At 47.1% G+C, this 23,951-nt stretch overlaps 1 protein-coding gene across 2 annotated transcripts in view; it reads right to left on the reverse strand.

The window, feature by feature from the left end:
• Positions 1-1,165: 1,165 nt before the first annotated feature.
• MYL9 (myosin light chain 9) overlaps positions 1,166-23,951 on the reverse strand; it is a 64,701-nt gene continuing 41,915 nt past the window's right edge. For both annotated transcript variants that reach the window (XM_077251594.1, XM_077251595.1), the window contains exons 2-4: positions 22,989-23,191; positions 22,216-22,377; positions 1,166-1,743 (exon numbers count right to left, since the gene is read on the reverse strand). In XM_077251594.1, coding sequence (XP_077107709.1) covers positions 1,571-1,743; positions 22,216-22,377; positions 22,989-23,191 — 538 coding nt within the window. In that variant the 3' untranslated portion in view covers positions 1,166-1,570. The remainder of the gene's footprint in view (positions 1,744-22,215; positions 22,378-22,988; positions 23,192-23,951) is intronic.

Genomic DNA, 23,951 nt, shown 5'->3' on the forward strand with positions numbered 1-23,951 from the left:
CCGACATCATGGTGTGGGTCTAAGATGTGGAACTCTAAATAGCACTTTGATTCTGACTGTTCCACAAGAGTACCTAAATACGGATGTCAGAGGTCTGCCTGAACTGTGTGAGATGATTCCAATGATGCTTTATGGTTTTTTTGATCTCTCTCTGATATGACACCATGTCAGGTTCGTTTTTCTATGTCAGTGGTACTGATATAAGTGGCCAACTACTTCTATTTGGTAAGTCAATTGACCTGCAATTCGAAGGGCAGATCTTTTTAATTAGTGACTTGTTGTGTCTTAATTTTAATGATACACTAAATGTTAAATTTTAATATCCCAACTTCTGACTTATCCTAAATCAGTTTTGTGGGAATAATATCCTTTATTATAATTTTCTTGGTGAATATCAAACCGGTTATTTCCTAAGATTCAGCAAGCACCTCAATACGATCAAAGCGATTCTGGTCACGGTGACGCATTAAAGCTTGGACGTATCCAATACGTCCATGATCAGGAAGTACTTGCAAACCAGGACGTAGGGCTATGTCTAAGGTCATGAAGGGGTTAAGGAAAAATTATTTTCAAATCAGTAACACACCTTATGGGTCCATAATCTGGAGTCATGTGCAGAGGAGGGTCATCTTCCTCAGGTTTAGATCAACCTTGTTCTAATTTGCCCATCTAAGGCACCTTTCACACATCAGGTTTTCGCCGTCAGGCACAATCCTGCGAGTTTTGAAAAAAGCGGATCCTTTTTTTCCCGCTGGATTTATTTTTTCCTCAGAGTTGCATTATTGCTGGATTGCGCCTGATGGCCACACTTTTCATCTGTTTTTTGCCGGATCCGTCAAAAAAAATCTGTTTCTGGCGGACGGAGAAAACTTACAGAGGAATGCTTTTTCTGTCCAGCAATAAATGGATGAAACAGATGTGAAATGATGAATCCGGCCTCCGAATCTGGTTTTTCCATACTAATCATGCACACTTTCCGTTCTCTCTTCCCCCCGCTCATTTAAAAAATATATATATATATGTTGCATCAGTTTTTCACAATTTGCAACAGGTCCGTTTTTTTAAAATTCGCCGGATCCTGTCTGACGGCAAAAAAACTGATGTGTGAAAGTAGCCTAAGTGGTAGTTTAGTACAGCAGTTATGCACGTTGCAACACAAAAGAACTCAAGTTAATAAATCAATTTATTTACGTAATATATTAAGTTGATTTAAACAGATCTGAGCAGCTAGAGTGATGGCCATTTGCAGTGGTCTCAGTCACATTTTTCTCTTCATTTCCTGACAGAGGGGCTGCCAAGGCAGCAGTGAACACTTACAATGACCCTTTCTCATTTTACTTCCCATACAAAGCCAACTCTGGCCTATGCTGATCAAAACAGTTGATTATTTTGGGCCAAATCTTCTTATAACATCTTGTGTGTTTGACATAGCTGATGTGATGAATTTTTTTCATTATGGCTGCAAAAAAGGGAAGAAAGGAGCTGTTCAACACAGATCACAATTTTCCCAGATCTGCAGTATCAGGGCTACTCAATTTTTACAATCCGTATGGTGTTGTTCACAGATAATTTAGTCATCCTTGTCCTTGGCTCCATGTTTCAGAATACGGGTGAATTCCGCATAATTGAAGTTGCCTTTTTTGTCAATTGGTGCTTCTCTGTACATCTCATCCACCTCCTCATCTGTAAAGCGGTCTCCCATTGTGGTTAGGAGCTCACGTAAATGGTCCTCATGGATGACGCCTGTAGAACACAAATAAAGTAGAATTAGGAGGCACAAACTTGTAAAAAAAAATATCAAAAACATAGAAACTAGAAAAAAATTATTCTTTAAATGATTTTTTTTGTCTTGTGACAATCCAATCTAGTGAAAAAGGAAAAGTAAATTAACAGTATCACTGAGAGGTAAAAAAAACAGCCATACTTGCAATATCATGTCCTAACACAAATGCACAAACAGGATGCAGCGGGTCCCCCAATAAAAAACCAGGGGCAGCACAGGTGCAAAATACTGAAAACAAGCCACTCACTAAGCCAAACATCCATGGGGCGGCTGCCTAGTATTTTAATTGCACACGTCTGCATAGGGCGTCGTTCACACAATTACGTGAGATGCACCTCTATCCGTATAGCAGCCTATTAGGCCGGAGACACACTGGTGCGAGATACGGCCGAGTCTCGGTGGTTAAAAGCAAGCTGTGGCACCGGCACTCCGGAGCGGAGCGTGCGGCTCCATGTATTGCTATGCAGCTGCACGCTCCGCTCCGGAGTGCAGGTGCCACAGCTTGCTTTTAACCACCGAGACTCGGCCGTATCTCGCACCAGTGTGTCTCCGGCCTTATAGATGCCCCTTCTATTACATCAGGCAGGCTACCAATACCATATGTGCACCCACAGACTAGACACCCCACTTTACCCAGCCACCACTGGAAAGACCCAGCCTTCAGCCTGCAAAAAAATTATGCAAAAGCTGCAAATAATGAAAGAGGCATTTGTCATTATTTTGGCCAAAATACATAAGCTCGCAACCCACGTCACAGGTCCTCATTATCTTTCAAGTCCTACACTAAACTCTTCTCTAAATTAAAAAAAAAAAAAAAATTACTGATAAAAGGAAAAGAAAATTGAAATACTAGGCAGCCGCCCCACAGATGTTTGGCGAGTTAGAAAGTGGCTAGTTTTCAGTATTTTGCATCTGTGCTGCCCATGCTTGTTTCTTGGGGGACCCGCTGTATCCTGCTTGTGCATTTGTGTTAGGACATGATATTGCAAGTATGGCTATTTTTTCCCCTCTCAGTGATATTGACAATCCAATCTAACCTGAACCCAGCAGCAAGGATCATATTTCTGTCCAACCGCTACACTGATACCGCCACGCTGTGCCACTATTTGCACTGGTTGCCCATTCGCTACAGAATACAATATAAAACGTATCCCTCGTGCCCACGAAGCTCATCACTGTTCTGCACTGCCCTACATCTCCCTCATCTCTGTCTACCAACCTACCCATCCTCTCCATTCTGCTAATGACCCAAGACTAACATCCTCTATAATCCGAAACTCCCACTCCCATCTCCAGGACTTCTCTCATGCTGCACCAGTTTTCTGGAATGGATTACCCAAGGCCATCTGGTTAATTCCCAGTATCCACGGTTTTAATTTTCCCTAAAAAAAAACAGTTCTTTAGACTGGCCTATCAACTCACCTCACTAATCTAACTATTCCCTGTCCTCCCCTCCACTCCCTGAATAGCATTTAGCATCAGTACATGTACACATACTGGCTGATGACTGGTTCATGCAGCGTTATTTGATGCCCCTATCTAATATATAATTGCCTAGAATACTACTTCCTGCAATTTGTGCCAACTTCCGTGGCTTTGTCCGGAGATAATGTCCGGAGCTAATGTCCGGAGATAAGTGACGTCACCAGTGTCCTACACCCAGGCAGAGCACAGAGGCCCCAGGCAGCATATGGGGCCCCAGGCAGAGCACAGTGGCCCGAGGCAGAGCACAGGGGCCCCAGGCAGCATATGGGGCCCCAGGCAGCGCACAGTGGTCCCAGGCAGAGCACAGGGGCCCCAGGCAGCCTATGGGGCCCCAGGCAGAGCACAGTGGCCCCAGGCAGAGCACAGGGGCCCCAGGCAGAGCACAGGGGCCCCAGGCAGCATATGGGGCCCCAGGCAGAGCACAGTGGCTCCAGGCAGAGCACAGGGGCCCCAGGCAGAGCACAGGGGCCCCAGGCAGAGCACAGGGGCCCCAGGCAGCATATGGGGCCCCAGGCAGAGCACAGGGGCCCCAGGCAGCATATGGGGCCCCAGGCAGAGCACAGTGGCCCCAGGCAGAGCACAGGGGCCCCAGGCAGAACATGGGACCCCAGGCAGCATATGGGGCCCCAGGCAGAGCACAGGGGCCCCAGGCAGCATATGGGGCCCCAGGCAGAGCACAGTAGCCCCAGGCAGCATATGGGGCCCCAGGCAGAGCACAGTGGCCCCAGGCAGAGCACAGGGGCCCCAGGCAGCATATGGGGCCCCAGGCAGAGCACAGTGGTCCCAGGCAGAGCACAGGGGCCCCAGGCAGAGCACAGTGGCCCCAGGCAGAACATGGGGCCCCAGGCAGAGCACAGTGGCCCCAAGCAGAGCACAGGGGCCCCAGGCAGAACATGGGGCCCCAGGCAGAGCACAGGGGCCCCAGGCAGAGCACAGGGGCCCCAGGCAGCATATGGGGCCCCAGGCAGAGCACAGTAGCCCCAGGCAGAGCACACACCAAATCGGAGGCCGAGGGGCCCCGCCAACCAAATCGGAGGCCGAGGGGCCCCGCCAACCAAATCGGAGGCTGAGGAGCCCCGCCCACCAAATCGAAGGCCGAGCGGCCCCGCCCACCAAAGCGGAGGCCGAGGGGCCCCGACCACCACATCGGAGGCCGAGGGGCCCCGCCCACCAAATCGGAGGCCGAGGGTCCCCGCCCACCAAATTGGAGGCCGAGGGTCCCCGCCCACCAAATTGGAGGCCGAGGGTCCCCGCCCACCAAATCGGAGGACGAGGGGCCCCACCCACCAAATCGGAGGACGAGGGGCCCCACCAACCAAATCGGAGGCCGAGGAGCCCCGCCCACCAAAAGTAAGTGCGGCCCCAAAAGTAAGTGCGCCCCCGGGTGCAAAAGTAAGTGCGCCCCCGGGTGCAAAAGTAAGTGCGCCCCCGGGTGCAAAAGTAAGTGCGCCCCCGGGTGCAAAAGTAAGTGCGCCCCCGGGTGCAAAAGTAAGTGCGCCCCCGGGTGCAAAAGTAAGTGCGCCCCCGGGTGCAAAAGTAAGTGCGCCCCCGGGTGCAAAAGTAAGCGCGCCCCCGAGTGCAAAAGTAAGCGCGCCCCCCAGTCCCGTGTGTGAAAAGTGCTGCTGTAAAGCTGGTAGCGCTGTTCAAGCACCAAGTATTTCCTTCAGGAAATGCCCATCTAATATATAATTGCCTAGAATACTACTTCCTGCAATTTGTGCCAACTTCCGTGGCTTTGTCCGGAGCTAATGTCCGGAGATAAGTGACGTCACCAGTGTCCTACACCCAGGCAGAGCACAGGGGCCCCAGGCAGCATATGGGGCCCCAGGCAGAGCACAGTGGCCCCAGGCAGAGCACAGGGGCCCCAGGCAGCATATGGGGCCCCAGGCAGAGCACAGGGGCCCCAGGCAGAGCACAGGGGCCCCAGGCAGCATATGGGGCCCCAGGCAGAGCACAGGGGCCCCAGGCAGAGCACAGGGGCCCCAGGCAGCATATGGGGCCCCAGGAAGAGCACAGGGGCCCCAGGCAGCATATGGGGCCCCAGGCAGAGCACAGGGGCCCCAGGCAGAGCACAGGGGCCCCAGGCAGAGCACAGGGGCCCCAGGCAGAGCACAGGGGCCCCAGGCAGAGCACAGGGGCCCCAGGCAGAGCACAGGGGCCCCAGGCAGCATATGGGGCCCCAGGCAGAGCACAGTGGCCCCAGGCAGAGCACAGTGGCCCCAGGCAGAGCACAGGGGCCCCAGGCAGAGCACAGGGGCCCCAGGCAGAGCACAGGGGCCCCAGGCAGCATATGGGGCCCCAGGCAGCATATGGGGCCCCAGGCAGAGCACAGGGGCCCCAGGCAGCATATGGGGCCCCAGGCAGAGCACAGTGGCCCCAGGCAGAGCACACACCAAATCGGAGGCCGAGGGGCCCCGCCAACCAAATCGGAGGCCGAGGGGCCCCGCCCACCACATCGGAGGCCGAGGGTCCCCGCCCACCAAATCGGAGGCCGAGGGTCCCCGCCCACCAAATCGGAGGCCGAGGGTCCCCGCCCACCAAATCGGAGGCCGAGGGTCCCCGCCCACCAAATCGGAGGCCGAGGGTCCCCGCCCACCAAATCGGAGGCTGAGGGTCCCCGCCCACCAAATCGGAGGCCGGTCCCCGCCCACCAAATCGGAGGCCGGTCCCCGCCCACCAAATCGGAGGCCGAGGAGCCCCGCCCACCAAAAGTAAGTGCGGCCCCAAAAGTAAGTGCGCCCCCGGGTGCAAAAGTAAGTGCGCCCCCGGGTGCAAAAGTAAGTGCGCCCCCGGGTGCAAAAGTAAGTGCGCCCCCGGGTGCAAAAGTAAGTGCGCCCCCGGGTGCAAAAGTAAGTGCGCCCCCGGGTGCAAAAGTAAGTGCGCCCCCGGGTGCAAAAGTAAGCGCGCCCCCCAGTCCCGTGTGTGAAAAGTGCTGCTGTAAAGCTGGTAGTGCTGTTCAAGCACCATGTATTTCCTTCAGGAAATGCCCATCTAATATATAATTGCCTAGAATACTACTTCCTGCAATTTGTGCCAACTTCCGTGGCTTTGTCCGGAGCTAATGTCCGGAGATAATGTCCGGAGCTAATGTCCGGAGCTAATGCCGGAGCTAATGTCCGGAGATAAGTGACGTCACCAGTGTCCTACACACAGGCAGAGCACAGGGGCCCCAGGCAGCATATGGGGCCCCAGGCAGAGCACAGTGGCCCCAGGCAGAGCACAGGGGCCCCAGGCAGCATATGGGGCCCCAGGCAGAGCACAGTGGTCCCAGGCAGAGCACAGGGGCCCCAGGCAGCCTATGGGGCCCCAGGCAGAGCAAAGTGGCCCCAGGCAGAGCACAGGGGCCCCAGGCAGCATATGGGGCCCCAGGCAGAGCACAGGGGCCCCAGGCAGCATATGGGGCCCCAGGCAGAGCACAGGGGCCCCAGGCAGAACATGGGGCCCCAGGCAGAGCACAGGGGCCCCAGGCAGCATATGGGGCCCCAGGCAGAGCACAGGGGCCCCAGGCAGAGCACAGGGGCCCCAGGCAGCATATGGGGCCCCAGGCAGCATATGGGGCCCCAGGCAGAGCACAGGGGCCCCAGGCAGAACATGGGGCCCCAGGCAGAGCACAGGGGCCCCAGGCAGAGCACAGGGGCCCCAGGCAGCATATGGGGCCCCAGGCAGAGCACAGGGGCCCCAGGCAACATATGGGGCCCCAGGCAGAGCACAGGGGCCCCAGGCAACATATGGGGCCCCAGGCAGAGCACAGTGGCCCCAGGCAGAGCACAGGGGCCCCAGGCAGCATATGGGGCCCCAGGCAGAGCACAGTGGTCCCAGGCAGAGCACAGGGGCCCCAGGCAGCATATGGGGCCCCAGGCAGAGCACAGTGGTCCCAGGCAGCATATGGGGCCCCAGGCAGAGCACAGTGGTCCCAGGCAGAGCACAGGGGCCCCAGGCAGCTTATGGGGCCCCAGGCAGAGCACAGTGGCCCCAGGCAGAACATGGGGCCCCAGGCAGAGCGCAGTGGCCCCAGGCAGAGCACAGGGGCCCCAGGCAGAGCACAGGGGCCCCAGGCAGAACATGGGGCCCCAGGCAGAGCACAGGGGCCCCAGGCAGCATATGGGGCCCCAGGCAGCATATGGGGCCCCAGGCAGAGCACAGGGGCCCCAGGCAGCATATGGGGCCCCAGGCAGAGCACAGTGGCCCCAGGCAGAGCACACACCAAATCGGAGGCCGAGGGGCCCCGCCAACCAAATCGGAGGCCGAGGGGCCCCGCCAACCAAATCGGAGGCCGAGGAGCCCCGCCCACCAAAGCGGAGGCCGAGGGGCCCAGCCCCGCCCACCAAAGCGGAGGCCGAGGGGCCCCGACCACCACATCGGAGGCCGAGGGTCCCCGCCCACCAAATTGGAGGCCGAGGGACCTGGCCCCGCCCACCAAAGTAGAGGCCGAGGGGCCCCGCCCACCACATCGGAGGCCGACGGGCCCCACCCACCAAAGCGGAGGCCGAGGGTCCCCGCCCACCAAATCGGAGGCCGAGGGTCCACACCATCCAAATCGGAGGCCGAGGGGCCCCGCCCACCAAATCGGAGGCCGACGGGCCCCACCCACCAAAGCGGAGGCCGAGGGTCCCCGCCCACCAAATCGGAGGCCGAGGGTCCCCGCCCACCAAATTGGAGGCCGAGGGTCCCCGCCCACCAAATCGGAGGCTGAGGGTCCCCGCCCACCAAATCGGAGGCCGAGGGGCCCCACCAACCAAATCGGAGGCCGAGGGGCCCCGCCCACCAAATTATTCTTACATTTGAATAAATAAAGTATATATGGATTCTAGACTCCCGATTCTTTAGAATCGGGCTGCCATCTAGTGTATTATATTGATGGCTGGATCTTCCATGACAAGCACTTCTAATTTTTCCTTTTGGCCACCTCCCTTCATACGCATAGATAGTAAGTGTAAGGGTATGGACATCCTGATCACGTTTTCCCCTGGAAGACGACAAGTTTTATTGTTGTAATAACAGTCATTGTGTTCTCATGTGAATTGTGTCCTGTGTCTTTTGTAAATACTCTAATGTGAATCGGGTTGCAATATGTTATGTGGTGTAATGTGTATTGAAATAGTGATGAAGTGTAAATAGTGTAATGCGTTGGATATGTTAATATTGGTAATGTATATAGTTGATTTAAGGGCAAGTTAAAAGTGAATGGTTTTGACTAGCCCATAGTGGGAGGGGCTAGTGTAAGGGAAAGTCACTGCTTCTTGACAGAAAGTTACATAGGGTCTGGAGTGCAAAGTGAGCTGATAAAAAGACCCAAAGCGTGCAGGGTGACCCTGAATGAGAGGAACTTGAAGAGAAAGGATAGTGAGATTCTGAGGATAAGTGACAGAGCGACAGAATGGCTTTCCAGAGACAGGTCCTGGGAGAGGATGCCTAGCCATGAGACCTTGGGCTTTAACGCTGAAAGGTAATGTGCCTAAACAGAGACTGGGACTAGTGAAGGGTCCCGAGTAGGAGTTCCAGGGTGCCAGCAGTGGAAAAAAAATGGGACGCGGGAGTACTGAACAAGTAACGGAAACTTGTTAATCAGTACTGTAGGATGAGAAATTAGGACGAGAAAATTCAAAGCCAAAATCAGCCAGACTGAGTGGAGTAATAGAGTCATAAACTTAAAAAAGAAGAAAAGGAAGGACATAAAAAAAAAAAAAGAAAAAGGCAGAAAAAGCAAGAAGAGAAGAGGGTAGGGGGAGGTAGGGAAGGTCATAGGAAAAGTTGTTCAAAGGTGGGGTCCAAAGAATGTATATTTAGATTTCCCCAATAAAGGGCCAGATAGTCAGCCAAAGATCTAAATTCCAGCCAGTAATCTAAATGCCAGCGCAGTGAATATTCATTTCTGTTTAGCGGTGGGCACAAGCTTTAACTGCCGGCTCCTGCCTCTGTGACCCGATGTTCCGCCGCTCTCCCTTCCGTCTTTCTGGGACAATGACTAGTGTATAAGCCGAGGGGGACGTTTTCAGCACAAAAAAAGTGCTGAAAAACTCGGCTTATACACGAGTATATACGGTACTTCAAATTTTCACGCAAGTTCTAAAAGTACATAAAAAGAACCGATCATAGTCAAAAATTAGACTAAAAAAAAAAAATTATTCAGCCCACCATTAGATGAATTTCTCTGGCTTTGGGTGCGTACTCCAGGATGGTACTCGGAAAAAGCGGCTGTGTATTTTAACAGCATGTTTTTAAAGGTATTGTAATAAAATGAAGTTTTTACTGTCCACCCCTTCACCTGATTTTGGATGTCTGTTGCTGGAACTTTTTTGTTCAAATATTAGACTGTCTTTTTTTTACATGAGGAAAATTATCCAATATCATGGATAATTGATGGCAAAAGTATGTCAATCTTTTAGGAAATTATGAAATAACCTTAGGAAGAAACACTGGATCAGGTTTAAGAATAAACTGATCATCCAGAACCTTGGTATATGGTTTTTCTGACAAGGCTTGACGCTCCCCAACCCTCCTAACAGAGGTTATGGCTGTTAGAAAATGCTTTATAGGGTCAAGATCTTTAAATATATTTGATCTAATTCGCTGGCTGAAATGGAATTAGAACTAGATTTAAATTCCAGGGAGTAGCTTTTGGGGTAAATTTTTAGAAAATTTACTTAAAACAAAAATCTAACAATCCAGGAATGGTAGACAATTCTGACAACAAACAGAGCACTAAGAGCTGAAACTAGGACTTTAATGATGTTAACACTAAGACCCCCAATCTGGCCACAGCTGACTGAACCCCAGAATTTTATTAATAAGCTACTGAGAGAAGAAAAGGATCAACCTCAGCTTTAGGCAGAAAGGATATCCATGGTCTGGTATAAATTTTAGAACTGACTAAGGAAGGACCATAAGATTTGATTGAAAGCATTCTGAGCCCTGGAATTCCAGGCTCTTTTTGGCCAAAAAAGGAGCTAGTGGGCTTGTTTTCTTATAGTGTACTCCTTGGCTCCGCTGTTGAAGTCACCTGTAGGGACAAACAGGTATTCTAGGTGTGAAAAAAATGGTATGATATACAGTATAGACCAAAAGTTTGGACACACATTCTCATTTAAAGATTTTTCTGTATTTTCATGACTATGAAAATTGTACATTCACACTGAAGGCATCAAAACTATGAATTAACACATGTGGAATTATATACTTAACAAAAAAGTGTGAAACAACTGAAAATATGTCTTATATTCTAGGTTCTTCAAAGTAGCCACCTTTTGCTTTGATGACTGCTTTGCACACTCTTGGCATTCTCTTGATGAGCTTCAAGAGGTAGTCACCGGGAATGGTCTTCCAACCATCTTGAAGGAGTTCCCAGAGATGTTTAGCACTTGTTGGCCCTTTTGCCTTCACTCTGCGGTCCAGCACACCCCAAACTATCTCGATTGGGTTCAGGTCTGGTGACTGTGGAGGCCAGGTCATCTGGCGTAGCACCCCATCATTCTCCTTCTTGGTCAAATAGCCCTTACACAGCCTGGAGGGGTGTTTGGGGTCATTGTCCTGTTGAAAAATAAATGATGGTCCAACTAAACACAAACCGGATGGAAAAGCATGCCGCTGCAAGATGCTGTGGTAGCCATGCTGGTTCAGTATGCCTTCAATTTTGAATAAATCCCCAACAGTGTCACCAGCAAAGCACCCCCACATCATCACACCTCCTCCTCCATGCTTCACGGTGGGAACCAGGCATGTAGAGTCCATCCGTTCACCTTTTCTGCGTCACACAAAGACACGGTGGTTGAAACCAAAGATCTCACATTTGGACTCATCAGACCAAAGCACAGATTTCCACTGGTCTAATGTCCATTCCTTGTGTTCTTTAGCCCAAACAAGTCTCTTCCTGTCCTTAGCAGTGGTTTCCTAGCAGCTATTTTACCATGAAGGCCTGCTGCACAAAGTCTCCTCTTAACAGTTGTTGTAGAGATGAAATGTGTCTGCTGCTAGAACTCTGTGTGGCATTGACCTGGTCTCTAATCTGAGCTGCTGTTAACCTGCAATTTCTGAGGCTGGTTACTCGGATAAACATATCCTCAGAAGCAGAGGTGACTCTCGGTCTTCCTTACCTGGGGCGGTCCTCATGTGAGCCAGTTTCTTTGTAGCGCTTGATGGTTTTTGCCACTGCACTTGGGGACACTTTCAAAGTTTTCCCAATTTTTTGGACTGACCTTCATTTCTTAAAGTAATGATGGCCGCTCATTTTTTTTTTTACTTAGAATTTGTATTATGGCAAGAAAAAAGCAGCTAACAGTCTATTCAGTAGAACTATCAGCTGTGTATCCACCAGACTTCTGCACAACACAACTGATGGTCCCAACCCCATTTATAAGGTAAGAAATCCCACTTATTAAACCTGACAGGGCACACCTGTGAAGTGAAAACCATTCCCGGTGACTACCTCTTGAAGCTCATCAAGAGAATGCCAAGAGTGTGCAAAGCAGTCATCAAAGCAAAAGGTGGCTACTTTGAAGAACCTAGAATATAAGACATAATTTCAGTTGTTTCACACTTTTTTGTTAAGTATATAATTCCACATGTGTTAATTCATAGTTTTGATGCCTTAAGTGTGAATGTTCAATTAGCATAGTCATGAAAATACAGAAAAATCTTTAAATGAGAATGTGTGTCCAAACTTTTTGTCTGTACTGTAGATGACCAACATCCCCATCCCATTAGGACAGGATTTCTACTTGAAGTTGACAGAAGTGTATTTGAACTCACTGAACTGCAAGAAGAAATTAATTTAGAGAACACAACACTTTCTAAAGAGAAACAGGGATTCTATAATTGAATACACAGTTGATATAATCTTTGATTTTCTACCAAGGGAGTAATCCTGCTGGCAGGTACCCTGTAAAAAGTGGCTAAATGTGGCACAACAGTGCATTACTAGTCCTGTGGGGTGGAGTGGCAAGATGGAAGCCTTTTCTTATTCCAAAGAAAAACATCCAAGGCTATGTTTTGCCAAACCTACATCAATCATGTCAAACTCGTAGTCACACAGTAGTGATATCAGGGCTGTCCTTATGTCCCACACAGGAGTAACCTGCCTGTGAGAGAGTTAAAGTGGCTGTCCAGTCTCAATTGATAAGTCTGCAAACACTCTAACTGAAGACTTGAAAATCCCACCGATGCAAACACTGGGTGCTGCGAGGATTCGCCAGTTTTTGAGCCTAGAACAGCAGTGCTGTATGCATTATTTTCGAGTCAATGGACGCCATCTTTTCAGCATCGGTCAGCGCCATCTTTGTTCTCTTTTCCATAGTGGTCAACAACTCACATTCTCTGCCAGCCGCCATCTGCAATGCTGTCACGGCGGGTAACAAAACACAAGTCCCAAGTTCTAAATCACAATGTTCCAGACATTTCTTTCATTACTCAGAGTTGCAGAGTTGTGGGGTCCATCCTGCTGCACTACGCGAAGTGTAACAAGGTGGTCTGGGGTGGTAGTCCCAGCCGAGTCAACTAAGCCACAGTCAATAGACACCCCGAAACCTTGCACAGAGATAGACCGGACGGACACAATCCTAGGACACAACTTGCAGTCCAACAGGGAACGAAATTTAATAACAGAGATGAAATGAAGTACAACACTGGCTTCCTGTTCTCTCCCTAGCAATGTCTGTGGCTATACCGACAACAGCCATGGTGGCCAGTAGAAGCAGTAGTCCATATGCAGGAATCTGGACGTTTGAAGTCCCTTCGGCGGGGCCCTTACCAAGTCCTGAGCCCGTGTTGCAGTCTTTAAGTCTGGGGCAACAGATTCTATCCCCTCCTGGGGTCTAGCAATGCCCCGGATGCTGCTGCACACCTACCCAGGGCAAACATGCCAGAGCTATTACAGAAACAGCAGCTTCCTGATGCCTTTTTCTGTCTGCTAGTCCAGCTCACATTTTAACTCTCAACTGTCCCTAACTTAGAGCAATACATAGACACTTAAAGGGGAACTCCCCACATTGCACAATATAAATAGTGCCAGGCAATTCATTGGTAGTACATAGTAATTGTAACATATTTACATAAAGTGCACGGAGGTCACACAGGAAGGAAAGAGGAAGCATGGAGGTCCTCCGCCACTTCCTTACCCATACTGCTGGGCAGAACCCATCTAGTGGGCATGGCCTCACTCCATACACTCCATTGCATTGAGCTAGGCTGTGCCCCATCTAGGGATGCGGCCATCATGTGAGCGCAGCCTCGTTCAATACAAGTGTATGGAGCTAGGCCACGCCCACTAGATCGACTCTGGCCGGGAGCATGAATATCACATACATCACAGCCGCTCCCGGCTCAGAAATCGGCAAATCCTCACAGCACACTGTGCGTGCGCTGGGGGATTCATAAGTCTGCACTCACAGAGGGACTCCCTACAATGTAGTAAGATCAGACAAATTACAAGTTGAACAAAAGAGACATAAGTGTGATACTAACACTTCAAGCTCTTTTCTCTGAACTCATGTGGGGGGTGGCAGTACAATACGGCTAAAGGTACCTTCACACGAAGCGACGCTGCAGCGATAGCGACAACGATGCCGATCGCTGCAGCGTCGCTGTTTGATCGCTGGAGAGCTGTCACACAGACCGCTCTCCAGCGACCAACGATGCCGAAGTCCCCTGGTAACCAGGGTAAACATCGGGTTGCTAAGCGCAGGGCCGTGCTTAGTAACCCGATGTTTACCCTGGTTACCAGCGTAAAAGTTAAAAAAACAAACAGTACATACTCACCTGCGCGTCCCCCAGCGTCTGCTTCCTGATACTGACTGAGCTCCGGCCCTAACTGCACAGCGGTGACGTCACCGCTGTGCTTTCACTTTCACTTTAGGGCCGGCGCTCAGTTAAGTGTCAGGAAGCAGACGCTGGGGGACGCATGTAAGTATGTACTGTTTGTTTTTTTTACTTTTACGCTGGTAACCAGGGTAAACATCGGGTTACTAAGCGCGGCCCTGCGCTTAGTAACCCGATGTTTACCCTGGTTACCAGTGTAAAACATCGCTGGTATCGTTGCTTTTGCTTTCAAACACAACGATACACAGCGATCGGACGACCAAATAAAGTTCTGGACTTTATTCAGCGACCAGCGACATCACAGCAGGATCCTGATCGCTGCTGCCTGTCAAACTAAACGATATCGCTAGCGAGGATGCTGCAACGTCACGGATCGCTAGCGATATCGTTATAAAGTCGTTTCGTGTGAAGGTACCTTTACAGTGCTAGGAGAGGAGGAAAGCTGATAGAAACATTTGTAATGTGACACAGCTAAACTCAGCTGTGTTGCTCCTCTCTATATATCATTAAATTACAGTGACAGCACAGCAGGGTGTCATTGTAAGAGGATGGTGCTGTTATGGACAGTAGCATGCTGCCACTTTAAGAGACAGCACCCCCTTGTCTGGTGTGATGGAATGTTCTGCTTCCCTCTGCTATAGACTGTGAAGATGAACTGCCCTAGAATTGGGGGAGGAGTTGAGCCTGAACTGTGTGTGAGCTGAAGCTGCTACAGAGAGAACTGTGTGCTGTTTGCGACAAGAAAGGTCCCACAGCCTGGGACGGATTGTGAAATTTGCAAGACTTTTCCGGGTACAGCAAAGGTGGCTGTTCTGTGCTAGTTTGTGAAGCCACGAAGATACTGAGAAAGGGACTTACAGTTTCCAGGAGCATCCCTAGGGCCCAGAAGCAAGGAGAAGACCACGCTTCACAGAGCTCACAGAAAACCCTGCGCACCACCTTATTAGACTTCTGGGGCCCCCCTGGGACTGGACCTGAGTCCCCAACATCACCGTGAGTCTGTTCCTGTTTGGTGCACCTGTTAGGGCCTAGTGTAGGCTTCAGTAGTCAGTACACGGGAGCCATGTGACCTGCTTAGTAAAGGCCAGGGACGTTATATGTAGAGTAGCATCGTTATTTGTTTATTGTTTAAATTTGCTTGTGAGACATATTTGGAGTCTGTAATAGTTGGAGCACCGTGCTATTTTACGGGAAAGATAACATTTATAACTCTTGTAAAGTGTCTCTTGCCATTGCATACCCCTGTTTGCATCTTCCTCACCCACTTCATTCCTTGCCTCCCAATAAATCTACCCTTTGTTGTTTGCACCTCATCTTGTGTACAGTAGTCTTTCTGCACCGTGGTGGTCCCCCGGCCATCGCTTCATCATTATGTCTCACACAAGAGTAGCCCACAACAGGCATGAGATAATCTGATAGAGTGGGCAAAGATTGCAAATTCTAGATTTGCTATGATAATAGACTTCTATCCAAAAAGACCGAAAGCTGTATTAGTTAATGGGTGTGCATATTTATCCAAACTACATTTTAAATATTTTTGGGTGTAAAAATAAACAAAACTGTTTTTCAATTGAATTGTACAAATTATAGGCAACATTAAAGATAGAAGAATCATTCCAGAACCTTTTCTAGGTATCATTTTTTTACGTGATATAAGCCTAAAAATTTTAACATGAGTGTAGACTTTTATACCAATTGTATATGCACATAATAAGTATCTCTTAAATCTATTACAAACATGAGACAACAGGGATAGAGAATATCCAAAATAGATTTTATAGTTTCCATCTTGAATTTCATGTATGTGATGAATTTCTACAAGCATTTGGGATACATTATTATTCTGTAGGTGCCATTAGGTTTGTATACCAATAAAAGATGGGAATAAAATTCTGCCCCTATGCAGGGACCTATGCTCTACAACTGGACCTGGGATTAATGCCTCATTTGCCAACAAGGATAGTGTTTCTACTTCTACATCTGACTGCCCCTCTCGAACAGGACTTGGGTCAGTAAGCAGTTTTTTTTTCTCGTAAAAATTAGAAATTGTAACTTGAACCAGTCTTTTATAGAATTTAGGATCAATATACTGGACAACATTTTTTGACAAAGCCTCTTGATAGAACTTTAATCGTCCCCCCAGTGGATGATAAGGCTATGTACACGTTGCGGATTTTGATGCGTTTCCGCAACGTTTTTGGACTCGCGAAATTGCATAAAATCCACAGTGTAGTGCACAAGCAATGTTAGTCAATGGGAAATTGACAATTTTTGTGCACATGCCATGGGAAAAAAAAGCACGGATTTGCAGCCCTTTATTTTCTGTAGAATGTCAATTCTTTTTGCGGATCTGCAGCGTTTTTGCAACCATTGACTACCATTGTGTCAGGCAAATCCGCAGGTTTAAAAAGATCTGCAGCTTTGCTGCGGAGTCAGGCGCGAGAAATGCTGCAGATTGAGAGGAGGAAGAGTGTGGGCGGGTGTGTGTGTGTGTGTGTGTGTGTGTGTGTGTGTGTGTGTGTGTGTGTGTGTGTGTGTGTGTGTGTGTGTGTGTGTGTGTGTGTGTGTGTGTGCGCGCGCAGGCATGATACAATGCCGGCAGGTAATTATCCGCACTGTATCCCTCCACAGAGTTCAGCAGAGTTCATACTGTCACTTGCGGCACCGCTGCGTAAGAAAATTCTCATGCAGCGGTGCCATAAAGATGAGAGGCTGAACTCATTGAACTCTCAGTGATAACACTGCAGGAGCCATTGTCTCCTGTCAGTGTGTCACTGTAGGCCTATAGAGCGGTCACATCTCCTGAAGTGACCGCTCTATAGGGGCGATCGTCGTAGGACACTCGTTAAATGGACTGGGAGTATTTGTGTTGGTTTATTATTTTTTCTTTTTTACAGGAGATCGAAGGCGTTGCAGAAATTAGGAGTAACAATAAAGATGGCAAAACTGTGTTTTTTATTTCATTAAAATACTTTATTCTGGCTGTGTCTATATTTAACCCTTTAACGTCTATAGGATTAGTAATGGATAGGTGTCTTATTGACACCTCTCCATTACTAAGCTGGCTTGATGTCACCTTACAATACAAAGGTGACATTAACCCCCTATTACCCCATATGCCACCGCTACAGGGCAGTGGGATGCGCCATTTCTGGGGCGGCTGTGTGCTGGTGTTTGTAGCCGGGGGGAAGGGGGCAATATCCATGGTCCCTTCCTAGGCTATATCAGGCCGCAGCTGAAAACCCCACGTGGTTTTTTTGGGGGCCCTATTTTAATAACCAGTGAAGGCTAAATATACAGCTGCGGACTGATATTCATAGCCTGGGAAGATCCATGGGTATTAACCCCTTCCTAGGCTATAAACATCGGTCATCAGTTGCTGCCTTTCCCTCACTGGCGTAGAAAATTGCATGGGAGCCCAGAACATTTATTTTTTTCAATTTTTTTTAAAAAATTAAATAGATATTGCGTTTAAGGCCGGGGTCACACTTGTGAGAAACTCGCACGAGTCTCTCGCATCAATAGCCGGCACTGCCACCTGCACTCGGGACCGGAGTGTGTGGCTGCATGAGAGAGAGTGTGAGTGAGTGAGTGAGTGTCTTTATTTAACTCTATATGTACCATTTTATTATGTTTATTGCTAAACATCGGACTTGGTATTATCTGTCTATTTATTAAGTAAACAAAAAGGGAAACGGCACAAAAAGATGTAAAAAAGAGGACTTTAATGCCTTGTGGCGTGGCAACGTTTTGGATAAAACAAATCCTATCTATAGATCTATCTTTCTGTGTGTGTAAACGAAGAGGTTGGACAAGAAATTACATTGCAATTCTTTTTTTTGTTAAATAATAGATCTTTATTTAGCTTACAAAAATGCTTACAAATCCGCATGAAAATCCGCATCAAAAACGCATCAAATCCTGCGTTTTCTGCCAAGAGATGCAGAATCTGAGCAGAAAATTCCACAGGCAAATCTACAATCTCTGCACATACCCTTAAAGTTGGCGAAATTGTTGGAGGGGTGGGAGGAGAGAATTAACGGCCTCCCATGCCTTTTCCAGGACAAAATCCGGGACCTACAGGTTTCCCATCTAGGAAACTACCAACTTTTTTATACCTATAGGTTTCCTGTCCTGGGTCAGTGGTTTTCTCTCGTCTCGTGCAGTCTTTCGTGAAGAGAAAATAGAGTATTTTTGTTTAAGAAGCGTCATGTACAGTGAAAAAAACAAAAACACTGCATTAAAGCATAAAATCCTTATACCATCTGTGAAACATGGTGGTGATTGTATCTTGGCTTGGGATTGTTTTGTTGCAAATGGGGACAGGATGGCTTGCCATGAATTCTGAAGTATGACAGGAAATTCTAAAGAAAAATGTCAGAAAACCTGCACATGAGTTGTCTCTCAAGGGAACATTTGCCACTCACAGACATGTGATATTGGATCACTTATAAATGAAAAAGACTGATATGTTCCATTCATTTGGTTCTCTTTATTTACTTTTAGGACTTCTGTGAAGATCTAATGTAGTTTTAGGTCAACTTTAAGCAGAAATATGGAAAAAATAAAGGGAACACTTAAACAACAGAATATAACTCAGAGTAAATCAAACTTCTGTGAAATCAAGCTGTCCACAAAGGAAGCAACACTGTTTCACAATCAATTTCACATACTGTTGTGCAAATGGAATAGACAACAGATGGAAATTATTGGCAATTATAAAGACACACTCAATAAAGGAGTGGTTCTGCAGGTGGGGACCACAGACCACATCTCAGTACCAATGCTTTCTGGCTGATGTTTTGGTCACTTTTGAATGTTGGTTGTGCTTTCACACTCCTGGTAGCAGGAGATGGACTCTACAACCCACACAAGTGGCTCAGGTAGTGCAGCTCATCCTGGATGGCACATCAATGTGAGCTGTGGCAAGAAGGTTTGGTTTTTCTGTCAGCGTAGTGTCCAGATGCTGGAGGTGCTACCAGGAGACAGGTCAGTACACCAGGAGATGTGGAGGGGGCCGTAGGAGGGCAACAACACCGCAGCAGGACCGCTACCTCAGCCTTTGTGCAAGGAGGAACAGGAGGGGGCACTGCCAGAGCCCTGCAAAATGACCTCCAGCAGGCCACAAATGTGCATGTGTCTGTACAAACGGTTAGAAACCGACTCCATGAGGATGGTCTGAGCGCCTGACGTCCACAGATGGGGGTTGTGCTCAAAGCACAACACCGTGCAGGACGCTTGGCATTTGCCACAGAACACCTGGATTGGCAAATTCGCCACTGGCGCCCTGTGCTCTTCACAGATGAAAGCAGGTTCACACTGAGCACATGTGACAGAGGTGACAGAGTCTGGAGATGCTGTGGAGAGCGATCTGCTGCCTGCAATATCGTTCAGCATGACTGGTTTGGCAGTGGGTCAGTAGTGGTGTAGGGTGGCATTTCTTTGGAGCGCCGCACAGCACATACAGGTCATACAGGCACATGGAGGCAACACACACAACTGAACATCATTTCCTTGTCTAGAGGCATTTCCACTGAAGTTAAATCAGCCTGTAATTTGATTTTCCACTTTGATTTTGAGTATCATTCCAAATCCAGACCTTCATGTGATATTCATTTTGATTTACATTGATCACTTTTATGTTTTATTATTCTCAGCACATTCCACTATGTAATGAATAAAGATTTGCAACTGAAATATTTCATTCAGTGATATCTAGGATGTGGTATTTTAGTGTTCCCTTTATTTTTTGGAGGAGTATATATATATATATATATATATATATATATATATATATATATATATATATATATATATATATATATATATATATATATATATATATATATTTTTTTATTTATTTTTTATTTTTTTCCTGGGAAAAATACTTCACCTTTGAAGTGGTTTCAGAAAATGAAGTATTTTTCCCAGAAAAGTATTTCAGTTGCACATTTTGCTATACACATGTTTATTTCCTTTGTGCGAATTGGAGCAACACACACACACACACAAAAAAAGGACAAAAACGCAAAAAGGACATACCCGAATATACTTGTGTATAAGTTGACCCGAGTATAAGCCGAGGCACCTACTTTTGCCACGAAAAACTGGGAAAACTTATTGTCTCGAGTATAAGCCGGGTTCGTATGGCTCCCCATCCATATCCTTGTATGCATGGCTCCCCATCCCTGTCCTTGTATGCATGGCTCCCCATCATTGTCTTTGTATGCATGGCTTCTTATCCCCATTCTTGTATGCATGGCTCACCATCCCAGTCCTTGCATGCATGGCTCCTATAAATAAACAAACAAATACATCCTACTTACCTTCCCTGCGCGCCCTCGCTGCATCTCGTTCCATGCCAGCAGCTCTTCCGGCCAAGAGATCATGTGTCACCGCTCATTAAGGTAACGAATATTCACTCCACGCCTATGGGAGTGAAAAGAGATTAATATTCATTTTTGCTCCCTTGCCCTGTCTATGCAACCTTTGGAATTTTTAATGGACTATCGGTTGACATTTGAATGAAATTAAACCCTATGGCGGGAGACCGAGGAGGACACCACTGCTGACACCGACAAAAAACTAGACTGTAGTTTGCCAAAACGTACATAAGTAAGCCAAAATCCTTTTGGCAAAGTGTCTTGTGGACAGATGAGGCCAAGATAGAGCTTTTTGGTAAACCATATCATTTTCTGTTTACAGAAAATTGAATCAGGTCTATAAAGAAAAGAACACAGTACCTATATGGTGGAGTTTCAAAGAGGTTTTGGGGTTGTTTTGCTGCCTCTGGCACTGGGAGCAAGGCATCATGAAATCTGAAGATTACCAAGGGATTTTGGTTAGCAATGTAGTGAACACTATCAGAAAGGTGGGTTTGCACCCTAGGTCTTGGGTCTTACTGCAGAATAATGACCCCAAACATACTTCAAGAAGCATCTAAAAATGGATGGAAGCAAAGCGCTGGAGAGTTCTGAAGTGGCCAGCAAGGAGTCTGGATCTAAATCCCATTGAACACCTGTGGAGAATTTTTTTAAATTGATGTTGGGAGATGGCACTCTTCAAATATGAGAGACCTGGAGCAGCTTGCAAAAGAAAAGTGGTCCAAAATTCTAGTTGAGAAGTGTAAGAAGATTGTTGATGGTTATAGGAGGTGATTGATTGCAGTTATTTATTCCAAAGTGTGTGCAACCATATATTAAGTTGAGGGTGCCAAATAGTTTGCCTGGCCCATTGTTGAGGTTGTGTATGAAATTATGTCCAATTTGCTCCCCCCCCCCCCCCCCCCACACACTTTTTTTGTATACTACATTTTCTGGAACAATATCTATCTAACTATAAAGCTGTCTGTGGCTGTTCTTTGGTACTACAACTGAACTCACATTCAACAGGTGAACTGATTTGCACTACATGGGAACAGTGAAAAGTCTATTAGCACACAGTTCATTTTCATACAGCAAGTTCATACATAGGCCACTCCAGAAAATGGCTAAGGCGAGTTTTCTATTACATGATGTTGCATTAGTCACAACAGAATTGTGTCAAGAAAAAGGAAAAGAGGTAACTTGCATCATCACATTTTTTAAATATCTACAGAGTATACAGGAGGAAAACTGGAAACTTAAAAGTAACATGATAATGTCTGTAAAGCGCTGTGGGATGAATGGCGCTGTATAAGGCTGGTTTCACACGTCAGTGTCTCCGGTACATTTGGTGACAGTTTTCTCACGTACTGGAGACCGTGACACATGTACACCCATTCAAATAAATGGGTCTATGCAGATGTCAGCGTGTTTTCATGGACCATGTGCAAAACAGGCTGACATGTCCGTTTTTGAGCGACAGCACGGATCACACATACCCATACAAGTCAATGGGACCGTGTAAACACATACTGCACACGGATGGCATCCATGTGCCATCCGTGTGCGTTTTTAAAGTCATAGGGTTAAAATTGAAACAAATGGTTTCAAAACACGGACAGCACATGGATGCCAAACGGATGGTACACACGGATGTGACAAACAGGCACGCAGACATCTCCGGTACCGGTTTTTCGGGTACCGAAAATATCAGGACGTGTGTAACCGGCCTAAGTGAGTAAAATAAATAATGATATTGCGATGAACTCTGGGTACCTGTGCCTTCTTCATCAAAACAGGCAAAAGCATTTCTGATCACATCTTCTGGGTCAGTGCCATTGAGTTTCTCTCCAAACATCGTCAGGAACATGGTGAAATTAATAGGGCCAGGAGCTTCACTCATCATACCTTCCAAATATTCATCAGAGGGATTTTTACCTAGAAATCCAAACAGTACAATATAGATTGCTTCACTACGTACATTTTTTTTACCATCTGATTTCTAATATATTATTCATATTATCTTTCATTGCCTAATGTTTATTAGTGATTTTGCTGTTTGGTGTCAGATATAAGAGGTTTTCTAGCCCAATTTTTTTTTTCTTGCTGACATTGACATGTCATCACTGCTCCAGTGTAAAAAAATGACAAAACAAGAAAAACGGTCAGGGTTGAACTTGAAAGGTAAGTAAAACCTTGTAAGAATAGAAAAACTAAAATGATGACAATGGAGGACATGTCACAAGATGGACACCAACAGCGCCTTAGAGCTCATTGACTACAATTTACCTTCCCAGGAAAAATATCACTGTGTGCTGCACTAGTTTTTTTTTAGCATTAATGAAACCCTCAATGCACGTGTGACAGAAACATCCTAGAAACGTCACTCTTGGCCATAGTTCAACCTCATTTAAGTGATTGGAGCTTTAATTGCAAAACCAAATACAAATACAACACTTGGAAAACAGTGGTGCTGCTTCTGGAAAAATACATAGAATTACAATGGCAAATTGCATGAAATCCAACAGATGCCTTGACTAGATACATACCCATGGAGGCCAACATGTCATGCAGATCTTCCTTATCAATGAAGCCATCCCTGTTCTGGTCAATCATATTAAAAGCCTCCTTAAACTCCTGAATCTGGGACTGGTCAAACATTGCAAATACATTGGAAGTCGCCCTCTGAGGACGCTTCTTGGTGGTCTTAGCCTTGGTCTTCTTGCTGGACATGTTGGCTGAAGGAGAGGGCCTACGGTAAAAAAAATAAATGTTGAATTAAGTGATGTAAATAGGTCATATCACCACTTTATGACCCCTCAAATTGACCGACTACTTTTTTCTGTCCAACATTTTGGGGTTTCACCCCCCACAGATTCCCTTGGTGCTATATCATATTTTACTTAAGACGGAATTCCCCCATTATACACAGCATATGGCAGCTGTATAGACTTAATAAATCAAACATTGTCAGGTTGTCACTGTTTGTTAACTGTAATTGGTCATCATCTGACTTTTCCTAAAGAACTACACTGTAGGAATGTGGGAACTGTGTGGATTACACAGATGTGTCAGGAAATGTGTTTGTCTCCTCTTTGAGGTTTTGACACAAAGAGTTCTGACACTTCCCAATCAAAGAAAATGTAAAGGTGCTTTTACACTGCATGGTCATCAGGAATGAGCATCCTCTGCTCATTTCCCCAAGAGTTGCACAGTGAAAACAGGGTGACAGTCAGCCATCAAACAAGATAAACAGTCATTTGTTTTGTGATATGATCTTTATAGTTGGACGATAGTTGCTGTTATTCACAAAAAAAAAAAAAATCACAATATGCTCTTATAATAATGTACACATACAGTCAGTATGGAAAGTATTCAGACCCTTTAAATTTCTCACTGTTTCATTGCAGCGATTTGGTAAATTCGAAAAAAGTTCATTTTTTCACATTAGTGTACACTCTGCACCCCATCTTGACTGAAAAAAAAAACAGAAATGTAGAAATTTTTGCATA

This window comes from Ranitomeya variabilis, chromosome 4 (assembly GCF_051348905.1).
Source record: "Ranitomeya variabilis isolate aRanVar5 chromosome 4, aRanVar5.hap1, whole genome shotgun sequence".
NCBI classification, from domain to species: domain Eukaryota; kingdom Metazoa; phylum Chordata; class Amphibia; order Anura; family Dendrobatidae; genus Ranitomeya; species Ranitomeya variabilis.